Source organism: Xiphophorus couchianus, chromosome 6 (assembly GCF_001444195.1).
Source record: "Xiphophorus couchianus chromosome 6, X_couchianus-1.0, whole genome shotgun sequence".
Taxonomy (NCBI): Eukaryota; Metazoa; Chordata; class Actinopteri; order Cyprinodontiformes; family Poeciliidae; genus Xiphophorus; species Xiphophorus couchianus.
In genome coordinates, this window is record NC_040233.1 from 11,305,080 (window position 1) to 11,320,795 (window position 15,716).

Consider the following 15,716-nt stretch of genomic DNA (forward strand, 5'->3'; position numbering starts at 1 on the left):
TAAGACCAAAGTAGAGACACATGTGCTCACTTAAGAGCCCCTGTTCTTATTTCCAGGGTAAGATGTGAAAAACTGCTTCAGCTTCATCAAAACTGTAAATCAGAGTTAATAAAAGTCTTGTTCAGCAAGTAGATGACTGCCAGCGCTGCTCATGTTCCAAAAATCTCTGCCGTGGGTCCGCAATATTTATTACCACAAGAAAATAAAAAAATTAAAAAATTACAATCGCTGCATCCATTAAGCTCATAGCAATAAGCAGCCTCCTAAGTGGATGCACCATGCTTGTGTTTTTATATGAAACACAGCCAGGCCGAGCACAAGAGCCTCCAGGGAGGAAGAGTTTCACATGCTGGTAGGCAGATTCTGTTACCTTTGAATGGACACAGGGTGGGTCTTTCCTCCTGTTTTCATTCTTCCTATTAAGCTACAGTAATCTTTGTCTAGCTACAGTTGGATTTGTAAGACATGTATGAAAGCCATAACAGCATACCCACCTAGAAACGGAATATACATATTTACGAAATGTTAGCCTCTGTATTTAATTTAATTTTGGATGCTTAAAAAAAAATAAAACAGAACAGACTCTGCAGTAAAACTTTAAAGATGTTAAATCAAAGGTGCTGTCATGCAAGTAATGCTGATTTGTAAGTTTAGCACAAAGCAATAAATAATTCATAAGTGGTAAGAAATGTTATGCATTTGTATTGAGCCTCCCTGAGTAAATACTTCATAGACACAGTTTCCATTGTCAGCTTTGTATTCCTGGGTCCTGTTGAAGAAAAGTATCCTCAATGCATGATACCCTGTACTTCCATTGCTATGTTTTGGGATGGGGTGTGTAGGATGATGTACAGTGTTGGTTTCTGGCAGATAGTTTTGCTTTCTGGCCAAAAAAAAACAAAAAAATCAGCTTTGATTTGATCTAATCTGTCCAGAGCTCCTTCTTCTTTTGCCATCTACCTTAAACTGCTTCTGACAAGCTTTAGGCATAACATTTTATGACTTTTATGGTTTCCTTTTCATAGTGTTGCATAAAGATCAGATTATTGGAGTGCTGACCAAACTGTGTACAGATTCCTAGACAGCAGCTGTGGATCTCGGCAGCTCCTTCAAAGTTACCATGGGGCTAATGGCTGATTTACTAATTAATGCTCCCCTTAAGTGACAACTGCTCTCAATACAGTTTTAACAAACTTCTTCCATTTCAGATTATGGAGTGAACATTTCTTTCTGATTTTATTTTTCTCACCAAACTCTGCTCTAAGCTATCGTAACTTTGTCACTAACCTTTCTGGTGTGCCTCTTGGTCTTCCTGATGCTGCTTACTGATTCTCTACCAAACCTCTGATGCTTTCACGCATGTCGACTTCTAAAGGCAACTGTTGTTATTGGCATGTGTGTGAAGTGGACTAAATACAAATAGACTACATTTTTAGATTTTACCTTACGAGGAATATTTGAAACCAACAATCATATTTCTTGATCGATCACATACTGAAGAATGTGGAGGTGGCATGACAAAATGCCTAAAGGTTCAAGGGGGAGTGAAAAGTTAGCAAGTCAGTGTTTATATTGACAAAGTGTAATCGGTTACTCCTGCAAGAAATCTTAGCACATCCAAAAACTTGCTGCTAAAATGAGCCGAAATCAGAGCAGATTCAGACAAAGTGGTGATGTGAAAAGTTCATCTGGAGTGTTGACGCAGGGTAATGAGGATGGAGAAGAGAAGCTCTGGAGAGGAAGAAGGGATTAGATGTTGAATGGGGAAAAAAGGGGGTGAAAGAAGGCCACCGACAGCAGAAGGCATCAATACATGGGCTGCTCCTCCCACAGTGGTGGAGGGGTCCATCACTGGGAGCAAAGGGGACGAACACAGAAAACACAAGAAAGAGGGACCTCCCTCATCATTTCTATAGCCCTGGTTAAGATCGAGGTCATGACTGAGCCCGATGAAGACGTCAAAAACCCTGAGTGACAGCCGCTCACACGCACACATATACACTGGCAGCTTAGCTGCAGAGTGCGGGGTCATGACCGAGGCAGATGAAGACGTCAAAAGTTTGACAGCTGTGATCCGTCTGGGATGATCGGAAACGAGGAAGGAGAGACCACAGAGAGAATCTGAAATGTGAACGATTGGGGAGGCGGAATGAAAGAGGAGCCTTCTGCTTTTTGTCTCTGCTCCTCTCTGCCGTCCTCCTCTCGTCTTTGTCGTCTGATTCTCCTCAACTTGCAGCCCGGGAGGATTGGAATGTTTCTGTGTGTCTGAGCATTTTTGCCTGTGTGCTCACTTCCATCCAGAGAGATTTCATGCTTGTGCTTCCCTCCAACGCACCTGCACTGTCTTGTAAACAGCAGAAAGCATTTGAGCAGAAAGGCAGCCGCAGTGAAAGAGAGATGATAGAAAGAAGAACCAAGCAGATGATGGAATGAGTGCGTAATCGCTGCATTCAGCCCCTCTAATTATTGCACGGCGTTTCTGGACTCAGGACATGTTGGATTGCTAATATACAGTGTGTGTGCGTATAATCGGGTGTGCGCCTGTGCATCGTATCTCTGATTTTCTGCCCAACAAAGCCTTCCCTCAAATGTACTTGCTGTTTGGAGGAATGCCCAGGAATGCCTGGAGAGCAGTGCTGAGGGGCAAACGGAGAAGAAAGTGTGTGTGTGTGTGTGCAGGGGTGTGTTTGTGCACAGCAGGTGACAGTCTGAGGAAAGACGCTAGAGAGCCACGAGTAATTGTCTGAAATGAGCCAAACTCAGGTTGGGGGGAGTGGTTTGCAATCCTCCAACCAGAATCAGACTGCATGCATGTGTTTGTGTGCTATTGTCTCCATCTCCCAGGTTGGTCTTAATGTAGAGGAGCTTTGCCAGTTCCACCAGGCTGTCTATAGCTCTCTGGCATCGGCTCCAACGTTTTTTCAGTTTCTCTCTGTCTTGGTCTCATTATCCCTCCTTTCTCTTCCTGAACTCTTCTCTGAGATTTTCAGTCAGGAGTAGGGGGTTTGCTGCCGCTGGTGGTGGGGTAGATGTGTGTCTGATAGGGAGGAGGGGATATTGTTGTAGACCGCTTTTCAAATGCTAATGTATTCACCCTTGGATTTGGGTAGGCATACACACACTCACCAGTCTTTACACATTTCTCTTTAAACCTCAGAAATTTTAAGCCAGATTTGTGATTTTTATTTTTATTTCAATGAGCTGGAAAGCAGCCACCCTCATGGTGGGAACTCTAAAGGTTTCAGACAGACGGTCTGAAATCACAGATGTACCGACCAAAATGTTGAGGCTGATTTGAAATTTAGATGCTGGTTTTCTCTTAACTCTAATGCGTGAAGATGTAAGATTAGCATCCAGAAAATATTTCTAGCTTTCCTTCTGTGGATTTCCATTGAATATTTATACTGGAGTAGAGGCGATGTCCCACCATATGTGTGAGGGAGCACTTCTTGTAAAACAGGGTTTTACCATTTTAGAACGAAGGCAAAGTGATTGGGGAGTTGACATTATTCATGTATTGGATATCCACTTGGAAACACAACCAATTAAAGCATCTCGCAGGGATGGAAACTTCAGAAACTTAAAAAATGTGTTTGCAAAACAACAGTTCTTTTTTAAATGGGGCTCCCATTGCCTTAGGGGCCTGGGCTACTGCCCTGGTAAGCCCTTTGTATAGTACAGTCATGCATAGAACAGTTGTTCCCAAATATTTCAACTTCTTAACCTACAAAAACATAGAGGTAAAATAGACCTGTGATGTCAAATAAACATTGGAGCCTAAATGTTATTATATGTCTTTAAAACAATTCCTTCAGACATTTATAGCAAAATGTGCACTGTCAATAATTTGTTTAGCTTGACTTCTGAAAAGAGGTCTCAGTTCCCCCATCCTTGTTCATTTAAACCCTCAACGCAGTACTGATTCCACCCCTAGAGAATTTAGGTCCTTACCTGGATCCTAGAATATCCCAAAGACTGCTATTATATCCAAACCCAACATGTTCTATGACAAAGAGAGGTTGATACTTCCTGGTCAGCAGTTGAATTTGGCCACTTTTTGTTGCTAACTGCATAGGTTATGTGTTTATACTAATCTGAACTCCAGAGTTCCTTAAATCTGACCCCATTTCACCAAGTAAAAAGTTGTCAGCTCCTTCGCCATGTTTGTACACAAGGAAATGATCATCTGCATTTCTACAGGCTTTAATTAAAAGGGGCATGACCCCTGGCAGTCAAAGTGTTTTTCTTTCTTTTGTGGCAGTGTATCGGCCCTTTCATCCATCAATCCATCCCTGCCTCCATCCATCACACAGACAGGTGTCAGACCAGAGCAGTAAGGGGTACTTCCTCCATCTCCACCCCTCTGCTACGAAGGAACAAGGGATGATGACAGATAACAACGGGTCAAGGAGAATCCCCACACACACCACCACACATGTGCAGCATACAGTGTGCCGACCAGGCTCTTGCTCGGATTCGCAATGAGCCGCATTTGCATTTTAGGTAGCAGAAGAATGCGTATGCAAATGCCGACAATGCTGATAGTAATCAAAGGGCACCTTCCCCTCCGAGTCCCTCTCTCCTCCTCCTCGTTTTGTCTTTTTCTTCTCACCTCTTTATCTCTCGCGCCACGTCTGTCATTTTTCCCCCTTGTGTTGTCTTTTCCACAACTCTTTCCCCATCCCTTACAATTTCCTAACAGCTGATTTCAGTGTAATTATTGTCCTTTTCTAACAGGCGGTATAATAATGTGTCCACAGTCAGACAATTCCACTCAAGTTTTCACCTTGTATTACCGGGACCTGTGTATTTGTCCCCATTGCTCCCACTTTATCGTCCAACTCAGGCACTTCCTCAGCCCTTGGTAGCGCAGGGTTAATGTCGGGTTAATGACACCCTCATGAGCTCTTATTCCAGGTCACCAGCACTCACCCCCTCCTGTCAAAACCAGTGCTAAGGAAGACACAAAGAGCTACAGAAAACAGAAAGAATAGAGACATGAGAGGGTGCTGACAGAAGTTTATGACTTCAAATACCTCCCTTTCTTTTCATCCAGGCAGTAAGAACTGGAGAGGACAGAGACAAAAGCAGAGTGTTCTCCTGGCATTCCCGATGAGTCCTGTAATCAACCTCGAGGTCCTCAACAGTTTAAATGCTTCCCTAAGTCTTTTTTTACCATTTAATTCGCCTTTCATTCCCAACAATGGACTTTTACATATATCGACAGCTGCAAACAAAGGGATGTGTGCAACAGGCGAATTATGACTACGCTGCATTTTATCTCTCAGTTGTTTATATCACCTGATGCGACAGGATGAATCATTCACAAGATGAAAGCCCCTGTTATCAGCTGTAAACCTGTTTATGAATTTACAGGTTTCGGGTGTGTTTACGTGCGGTCTTGTTTCAACTGGTATCGCTGTGGAGCACGTGAAAGATGCCTCAAATGGAGCTTGACGAAGACACGTCCAGCAAGTGAGAGTTATCAGAGAGTAGAACGCCAATGAGTTGGAGGTCGAAGAGGAAGTGAAGAGGGAGAAAATGGGGGAGAATGTGAAATGTGAAAAGGGTGGGCAGAAGACTGTGTGAAAGAGCAAATCTGTAGAGCCGAGCGCAGATGGGGCAGGATAGTTGGTCAGAGAAGATTACAGGGAAGACTTCCTCCCTCTCATTTAGTGATGCGAGCGTCATAAAGCACACTGACACATCTGAGCACACACATCATTCCCGCATTCCTATCCACTCCCACTGGGATGTCTTCGAGCGCCTTGGAAATGTGAAAGGGTTGTAAAACAAAGGATGGAACTGGGGAAGCCGGTGAGACCCAGATAGAAGGATGAATAGGAACTGATGATGAAAAAGGAGGTGCTGAAAAGGATTTCAGCAGCAACGAGCAAAGGTTTTCCTTGTGAAATTAAACATGCAAATAAAAATTGCTTGAACCCACCACGCTTTGCAATGTCTTCTGCTTCAGCAGTAGATGTCAAGCAGTATAATTATGCACTCATTTATTGCATTGTGGCTCTGTCAATGCATGAACTCCTTGGTATATGGAAAGAAGATTTCCCTCCCTCCACTACCCCTCCTCATCTCTCTGTCACCCTCTCTCTTTCTTCTCTGTTTCTCCTCTTTCATGTATTTAAATGTCAGTTGTGTTTGTGTGGGCCGATGGGACTGTGCAGTTTTGATGTATTCACTTCCACTGTTTCTGTTCTCCACGTGTGAGTGGGAGCCGATCAGTTAATGTTCTTTTAGGTGCTTCTTTCTTCACTCATCAAAAGTCAAGATAATGGAAGTCAAAGTGCCCCTCCCCCTCGCACTGTATCTTTTTCTTTGCTAAGATCTTCCTCTACAGTTGTTTGTCCTTGAGCCCTAAAACTGCAGTGGCTGGTTAACATATTGACCAGGATGTCAAAAATAAGGATCAAGGATTAACTTGCATTTGAACCCATGTCAGGAATGACTGTCTGCACATAGCCTGCATCAGAGCTGATAACAAAAATTCACCCCCCCCCCCCAAAAAAACAATTATAATTTTCAAAGTTTTCTTTTCTGTGGAACATTTTGCTTTTGTCATGAGGCATATTGTAACTTTACCGTCCCACATTTGACTGACACTCGTTGAGTAAGAACTTTCAGTAGCTGGCATCTAAAAGCCTCTTTCGTCCGAAGGAAAAAAAAAAAATCTTTTTGGAAATGTTCTCAAAATTTTCTCTGAATTTGCTAAACACCTGGTTGGAAATTCCTTCTGTGGGTAAACCTTTTGCGGGATGGTGTGTACCAACAGACTCAAAAAACCGATGTAAAAAAAGACCCCAGTAACAATGTGAGTGTGGATCAAAGATGTCCGTGTCAGAGAGTAAGTTGCTCTAAATATTAAGGACAGAATTGAAGAATCTACACCAGAGAACCTTCACATGGCAAACTGGAGTCCAGATCTAAACCTAAACGAGATCTTATCTAGAATAATTAGAAAAGAATCAGTCGACACTGGATATGTTTAAACCCCACCCCTCATACGTAGTAGTTGTTCGGAAGTAGTACAGCAGTAGTATGCTAGCAGGACTCTATCAGTACCAAGTGGGATTCTTGTCTTTGCAGTTAGAGGTCAGTCATCGGAGAAATGTAAACAGGTAAATCGGAGGGAAAAAAAGTAAATTAAAGAGGGGATTTTTCACAAGATCAACGTTTTTGAGATTTATGTCATGTTATAATGTTATTCCCTCATCAAACACATCTGGAGTGCTCCTTTGAATCATTCGTGCATTTTTTGTGTGAAAATTCCTTAAATCTCCCAATGCAGCCTGCACATACAACGCACTGCCCATTTACCCATAGATCCAGCTTGGAGTCCCCTGCCGAGCTCCCGCAACACAGAGCGGCCCTCCCTCACACCTCCCCTCCACACCTCCATCTGGCTTGGTAGTAGCAGAAATCAGCAAAAATCTTGTGAAACTGTGCATCTACTGAGCTAATCACACAAACAGTCCTAAGAATGGTTGTAAACGGGATCGATGAATGGCACGGAGAAGCAATGTTCTCCTTGCCACGCGTGGAGATGTGTTGAAGTGTCAGAAAGGATAGGAGCTTCTTAGAGAGAGGCTATTTTCAAAGCGACGCATAGGGCTATGATGTGAAGTCAAATTTCTTGTTTTGGTATATAGACAATTTTCATAACAACTGAAGTTAACAGCTACTTGATTGTGGTATAAAACGATACTATACAGCTGGAAAATACATAATACTGCCTCTTTAAAGAAGAAACCACAGACTCTCTTTATGTTGGTTCCTACAAATATTCTTTCAGATAGAACCAGTTGCAAAAGCTCAAAAGCAACAATGTAAATTTAAATCTGAGCTATTGTGGAGGTAAATTGTTACCACTGCAGCTTACGGACCTCTTTGATGTTCTTTTTTTCTACATTATTTTAAAGAAGTAATTTGGTGTTTTCTGTCATCTCTCTGCAGCATGTTCTGCTGGTTTCTACAAGTCCAAGTCTTCAGATCCTGGCTGCTCCAAGTGCCCTCCTCACAGCCGCTCACTGCGGGACGGTGCTAACGTTTGTGATTGCCACACAGGATTCTTCCGTGCAGATTTCGACCCACCCTCCATGGCCTGTACCCGTAAGAGCACAGACACACAAACAGTTAAAATGGAAGTGAAAACACTAATGATGGGTGCGTGCCATTCTCCCAAATAAAAAGGGAAGAACATGCATTGTTTCCCAAACTCTCTATCTCCTCCCAACAGAAGGCTAAACAAACATATGTGAATGCCACCCCTGTTTTATAATCCCATTGCTTATGACTAAGGCACCATCTACATCCTGTCTGGTAATGATAACTACCAGACATTGAGGACTGAATAAATGCACCTACTCTTTCTCTGAGTCTGTGCGAGAGATTTGAAGACGCTGCTCTGTGTGTCTTAAACCTAATTATGCCTATATACAGCACATGGTTTCCTTCGCCTGGGAAAAATGAATACACACTTGTACGCAAGTTTCTCATACACACACACATAACATTAGATGCCAAAAAAGAAAACAACCAAACCATCAAAAGCATCCCAGAACCATATGGTTTTCAGCGTAATACCAGATGTCTTCATGTTAAACCAAGGACTGCCCTCTGAAATACCTCTCTGCTTTCTTATTGTTCCTCCTTCCTTATGTGATGTAGATGTAAATATAGTTGGTTTTGGTTTTATGTTTATCTCCAGAGCCTCCCTCAGCACCACAGCAGCTCATCTCTGTAGTGAATGAAACATCTGTGGTCTTGGAGTGGGCACCCCCTCGGCGGCTGGGAGGCAGAAGCGACATCAGCTATAGTCTGGAGTGTCTCATATGTCAAACCGGAAGCCATGGTCAGCCTCCAAGAAATCACACGGTTTCCCAGCCTGAGGTACAGCGCAGCAGCATGGGAATGCAGTCAGACCAAGGGATTGTAGGACCTGAGGTTCAGCTTGGCAGAGGGGTTTTCCAGAGCAGGCCCGGTGAATACCCATGGCCCGGATCAGAGTCTGCCTCCAGCACCCAGCTTTGTCTCCCCTGTGGCTCAGACGTGCTCTTCTCTCCGGACCAGACTGGCCTTCAGACCACCAGGATGGTGGTGAGCAGGCTCCGGGCCCACACACACTACACCTTCATTGTCTATGCCCGCAACGGGGTTTCCCTGGTCAGCGGTGCAGGGGCATCACAGAGTGCATCGGTCAGCCTCACCACCAACCAAGCAGGTGAGGGGAAGAAGTGCTGCGTGTGATAAATGTGTCAGATTGTTGACTCCAGTAATAACAAGAAATCTGCTTATAAAGATGTGCTCCATAAGTGGGTCAGCTGAGCACAAACTGCTGTTTGCTGCATGCCCAGAGGGAGGCAAGATCTCAGGAGTAATGGTCAAAATTGTGGAAGCATGAAATGAGCAAACCTTTCAAAAAAACAGTGTCAGTGTTTTTCTTTTTATCTAGTTGTGGTAAATATGTTTGAGAAACATAAAAAAAATTGTATGCTATAATTACGTATATTTTAAGGTTTAGGTTTATTTTTGATTATGTCTTCTTGAAATGACTTTGCTGACTCTAGGCCTACTCCAGGATTTCAACTGATTTTAGTAGTAGTATTTGTAATTTTTGTTGCCTCTGTGATTGTTTGGGGCCAAAATTAAAATAGAATGATAGTGTTGATTAACTCCACAGATACTGGCACAGAAGCCTTCTTTACTTTGAGTACTTTATCTTACTGATCCTGTTGTTGTTTTTTAAAACCTAAACATTTGCTAGATAGGTGGGTGTCCAACATTTGTAACCCGGTGAGAAAATCAGAGCGCCAGTGTAGGCGTAGGTTGCTCACTGTTTTAATGGAGCATCTGCAGGTGCAGGCCCTGTTTAGTTCCACCAAGAAGAGCTTCAGCCATGTAACTGAAATAAACATAAATGCATTATTGGTGTGCCGGCAACATTAAGCATTTAGACCTTTGTTTCCATTAGCAGGTAAACGCTTGTGGTTTATAACTGTCACACATTTGCATTGAAAAGGGTAAACGACATCATAAACGCATATAGCTTTGAAAGGTCCTCTTACATCTAATCTTGTTTTAAAAGTGTTAATTGTATGAAAATTGAAATCAAATTGTGTACTTCCCCCTAAAATAGAACATTACATTAATAAAAAAAAAGAAACATGGATGTAAACGAGTCTTTATTTTTTATAAGTTGTCAACCTTAAAGCTAAAACAGAGGTAGAAATTATGAAACTCCTCCACAACAGACAAACTTTACTAAGATCTAACAAAGTACAGCCTGGTTCATGCACAAAGTTAAGTTTATATATATATTTCTACTCCTGTTCAACACAGACCATTTATCCATGATGATATTTGCACTAATAGTAAAAAAAACCAAAACATTTCAATTAGGTTTTTTTAAGAAGTAACAAGTAGTTTCGAGGTTTTCCCCAACTTGCTAAGCCCGGTGGTTGAACGCTATAGGGCAGTCATTCATCCAGCGGTCCGTTGTGTTTTTGAGTTAAAAAATGTTTAAAGTTGACAGGAAATTTGAAAATATCACTTGATAATTATGTAATTATATTGGAAGATTAATACCTGAACACCAACTATAAAGTCTTAAAAATTGCAAACATCTTTAAGAAAAAGACTTAAAGCCTGTTTTTCTACCTTCTCTGGTTCTGCTCATGTGTGAAAAAGTAAGTACATCCAAACACATGGGATGTAGACAAACGACATTAAAGTGTAAAATTTCAATGGGGTGTGCTTTATTTTTCATCACACCTGTATAAAAGTAAATCTTACTCATAGTTAGCTCGTTAAATGAACATGCATGGCGTTGTGGCTGAAAGCGGAATGCGTTTAGCATTCATATCAACTGCACAGTGGATTTGGATTTTCACTTTTGCCTCCACTGGAAACTGTTGTTCCTAGTATCACCATTATATCGTTCATAGTTATTACTTTGTCCTCCCACACCAAACAACTGAATTAATTACAGGGGGGGCTCTTGAGATGGTGTCAAAAGTATTCAGGAAATCACTGACTTCAATACAAATGAAAAAAAGTTGACGACAGGGGGAAAAAAGCAAATCATGACGGTCAGGAAATAACTGAACAACAGCGCTGGTACAAGCAGAGCTGAAGCTTTTCTTACCCTCAGCACGGATCCAAAGAAGCCTTAGAAAAATTACCCGCATTTTATGAAGTGTTTCATTTTACTTGTGAAGGAGTCAGCTCATGTGTGGCGTCTCCCTTGCACATGTTCTTTATTAGTTTTTAGTGCAAGCCTTTCCCCTTTTTTTTATTCACTTTGTTTTTGCATGCTGCTACATCTGAAGCGTCGTTGCTTCAAGTCTTTACGGTGGCATTTAGATACCAGCACACCTGCTTAGTTCCAGGTGCCTTGGGGAAATAAGTTGCTGTGTCTGCACAGCACGAGTGTGTGCCTGGGATGTGTCAAGTCCAACCTGCTCTGCCATATGGTTCGATATCATGCGATCAGGCACAAAATAAAAAGGACGAATGCGGATAAAATGATGGAGAAATGGAGAGTCGTAAGAGTAAAATGAGGCAGGTGTCGAGGGAATAGAAAGTAATGAGGTGCACTGGCTCCAAGAGACTTTGATTAAAAAGCTCAGTGAATGCGCTATTAGCCGCATCCAGAACAGTGAAAGTATCATTTTTACAATTTCAGTAGACACGCTTCAGAAAAAAAAAAAAAAAAAAAATGCTGTGCCAATGTTTAATCTCTACTCATCTTTCGCTACCTCTCAGCTCCCTCTCCAGTTTCATCCATCCAACTCACCGACGTAACAAGGCACAGCTTGTCGTTGGCATGGCAACAGCCCGACCGACCAAATGGGGTCATCCTGGAGTACGAGGTCAAGTTCTACGAAAAGGTGAGCGGCCCCATAGGTTAACGCGGCCCGGACAGCTGAATGTCAAAACGTTGGGACGCTGTTTGTGTTTCACTCCTGGTGTGGATGGACGTTGCTGTCAGACATTTGAAAGAGACTGTTTTGTTTTTGGTTTTTTTGTCTCGTCTAATCAGGATCAGAGGGAGAGGTCGTACCGCATAATGAGGACCTTCCTACGGAGTGTGGATGTGGCGGGCCTCAACCCGCTCACTGTGTACGTGTTTCATGTTCGCGCTCGCACAGCTGCGGGATACGGCGAGTACAGCGCTCCGTTTGAGTTCTCCACCAATTCAGGTGCTAATCCAGGAATGATCTGTAGCTTAGGACAACATGCTTAATCGGTAGTGTTAATTTTTACGAAATGTTTATCTCTTTCTGTTAGATCCCTTTCCATTGATCGGAGAAGGTGTGAACTCTGCCTTCCTGCTGCTGTCTGTCAGTGGGGTGGGAGTCTTACTGTTCATATCGGCGGCTGTCTTCATCATAAGTCGCAGGTATGGAAACACACAAGGTCCTGCTTTAGCCAAAAACAGTCGTCTTTGTCATTTTATGTTACTTAGAGTAGTTGCAATTAGTGTCTTACTATTTTATGTTAGTCTAAGTGTTATTCAGGGGGACATTCCAGAAGAGTAACAGAGGAGTCCCAATTACGAAGCAAATTTCCATTATCTAAAAGCACTTTACTTTTGCAAGAGATCATTGTTAACAGGGCTTAATGCACCATCTGGAAAGGTCTGGAAAAAAACATGGATTTGATTGATATATTGTTAAACTAAAACTCTTTCCTTTCCTCCCCTCCTTCCTTCCTTCTTCGCTTTCTAAATTTGCCCGTTGTTGTTCCAACTGTTCTTTCTGTTTATGTTCTGGCTCATAAAGCTGTCCTCCTCCTATTCCCCCGGAAAAAAAAACAACAATGTTTCTACTCTTTAACAATCAATAAATGTAACCTTCTTTTAGGATTAGACTGTTGGAACAGCTAATCACTGCAGATTACCAAGAGAATACACCCAACAGGATCAATGCACGCAATTACATGCTGAAACACAGACAATATTCCACTGAGAAAGTAAACAAGGGGATGACACAAAGGCAACGAGGTGCAGCAGTAGAAACTGTTCGCACTGGTTGGAAATGTTTTAATTTAAGTTGGCAAAAATAGCTTAAATTTACTTAGAATGCTCTGCTTTAAACAGGACTATCACATAAAAAATAAATTAGTATTGATTTCTGGAAGCATCTCTGACATCAACGTGTTTTTTTTTTTTTTTTACAACCAATGCTCAGCAACGCACACACAAGTCTCCGGGTTCTCCTTCAACAGTGAGATTAAATAACGTGCGTTACCTGCAGGTTTTTTTAAAGGGGATTAGAGTGGAGACAGTGATTATCCCTTTGTCCCAGGCTTGCTGTTAATGTGTTCAGCTGCGCAGTTTATGTGTTAGCCAACGTGCGCGCCCACAAACGCGCTCCGGCGTCCACAACCAAAGTCACTGACACACACACACTAAACACCTGTTCAGAAGAAGCGGTGGTTTTGACAGTTTCTTTGTTTAATAGAAAACACCTTTTTATCTGCCGCTACCTGAGGCGTCGCCCCTCCTCCCTCTGTGGCTGTAATGCTTTCATCTGGTGCTTCCCTGCAGGCCGTCGCTCTCTCCTCTCATTGTTGTCGCATTCTCTTTGCTGCAAATCCTTAAAAGAAAAACTCAACTTAAGAGCAGCTCTGAGAAATGACAAAAATATTAAGAACAAATGTAGGACGTGTTTGCTTTTGTCAGGTGACATCGCTGCAAAACTCGCACGAGACTCTTGGGAAGTAATCAAACTTTTAGTGTTTGTTGCTGGTCTTTGTGTGAAGAATGCGTTGTTTTTGACTCTTCAGGAGGAGCAAGTACAGCAAAACCAAGCAGGATGCGGAAGAGGAGAAACATCTGAACCCAGGTACTGAACATGCACACAAGAAGCCAATACAGTGCTTTGCGAAAATATTCCTGCTCCTTTAATGTTTTCTTGATGAGTCTCTTTACAACCACATACCTTTTGCTCTCCATTTGCATTTCTGTAAAGTGAATGTTTCCTCCATTCTTTCTCTTAAACCGGCTCACATTCAACGGAGAGTATCTGGGAGCATCAATTTTCAAGTCTTGACACCAATTCCAAATTGGATTTAGGTCATGGCTTTGACTAGATTATTTCCTTTAACCTGAAAATTTCTATTGTAGTTCTGACTGTAAACTATGACTGGTTTGTTGTCCTGTTGGATTGTAAAACTCCACTCAAGATTAAAATCATTTGGAGCCTCTAACAGTTCCTACAATCTCCCTATATCTATTTCCATGTGTTTTTAGCTCCAAGTTTCATGATGCGATAGTGTGGGCATGGCAACATGGAGGTTATTTTCTCTTCATATAGCAATTTTTGACTACATTGTTCTATTTCTGATTTTTTTTAGGAGTTTCACAACTTTTATCAAGTTTTCAATTTTGCTAAAACAATTCTAAACCATTGTATCCATTTACCTGCTCTCCATATTTATGGAGTACTTTCTTTTTATCTACCACATAAAATCAGAACAAAATGCACTAAAGTGTGCGGTTGTAAGAGGAGAAAATTGTACAAAGTTTTAGAAATCCTCCTTCTCTTTATTGTCGCTCAGAGTCTGTTTGTTGTGCACACTTTCCTAAACACTCTTACATAACATGCAGTTATACAACTCGTTTTTCTCGCCTTCCTCTTCATTCATCCATCTCCTCCCTCGTTTCTTGTCCACTTCCGCCTCCCTTCCGTGGTAGGAGTCAAAATCTATGTGGACCCGTTTACGTACGAGGACCCAGATCAGGCCATCCACGAGTTTGCAAAGGAAATAGATGTTAGCAATATTCATATCGAGAGGGTTATTGGCATAGGTAAGTCTCGCTTTGGCGCGCAAGCACACACAAACCCACACACACATGCTGGCTTGGCACTGACATTGTTGTTTGCTGTGCACATGTAGGAGAGTTTGGGGAGGTGTGCAGCGGTCGGCTGCGTTCGCAGGGGAAAAGGGAGATCTATGTGGCCATCAAAAGCCTGAAGGCAGGATACTCGGACAAACAGAGGAGGGACTTCCTGTCCGAGGCGTCCATCATGGGTCAATTTGACCACCCGAACATCATCAGACTGGAAGGTGTCGTCACGAGGTGTAAGTGGTGCTATTGTTCTGGTTTTGTTTGAAAGTGTGAAGCACGGTTTAACTGGAATATTGCAAACTTTTTCCCCTCATTAGGCAAGCCTCTGATGATAATTACAGAATACATGGAAAATGGATCTCTGGATGCCTTTTTACGTGTATGTTGATCTGTTTTCTTCTATAAAATGAATATAAACATAGTTTTAAGTGGTTGATGAAATCTCTTCATGTGCTGAGTTAATCAGACCCCATTTTTCCTGTGATATTAATGGTTCAGAAACACGACGGCCAGTTCACAGTGATCCAGCTGGTTGGTATGCTGCGCGGCGTTGCCTCGGGTATGAAGTACCTGTCAGACATGAGCTACGTTCACAGAGACCTGGCGGCTCGAAACATCCTGGTCAACAGCAACCTGGTGTGTAAGGTGTCCGACTTCGGCCTGAGCCGAGTTCTGGAGGATGACCCCGAGGCCGCCTACACTACGAGGGTAAGACTTGCTAAGGCAAAGCTTGATGGAGTATGAAGAAAACATACAGTGCCTTGCAAAAGTATTCACAGCCCCTTTTCCATTTTTCTACGTTACAACCACAAACAGCTGATGTCCTACATTAACGTTTTTGTGATTT

The 15,716-nt window shown here is 42.4% G+C and overlaps 1 protein-coding gene across 1 annotated transcript in view; it reads left to right on the forward strand.

Annotated features, from left to right (window-relative positions):
- LOC114147016 (ephrin type-A receptor 4-A-like) overlaps window positions 1-15,716 on the forward strand; it is a 31,130-nt gene that overhangs the window by 10,181 nt on the left and 5,233 nt on the right. The window contains exons 6-15 of the mRNA XM_028021528.1: window positions 7,969-8,124; window positions 8,723-9,235; window positions 11,779-11,903; window positions 12,056-12,215; window positions 12,304-12,415; window positions 13,804-13,862; window positions 14,714-14,827; window positions 14,917-15,102; window positions 15,187-15,248; window positions 15,368-15,577. Coding sequence (XP_027877329.1) covers window positions 7,969-8,124; window positions 8,723-9,235; window positions 11,779-11,903; window positions 12,056-12,215; window positions 12,304-12,415; window positions 13,804-13,862; window positions 14,714-14,827; window positions 14,917-15,102; window positions 15,187-15,248; window positions 15,368-15,577 — 1,697 coding nt within the window. The remainder of the gene's footprint in view (window positions 1-7,968; window positions 8,125-8,722; window positions 9,236-11,778; window positions 11,904-12,055; window positions 12,216-12,303; window positions 12,416-13,803; window positions 13,863-14,713; window positions 14,828-14,916; window positions 15,103-15,186; window positions 15,249-15,367; window positions 15,578-15,716) is intronic.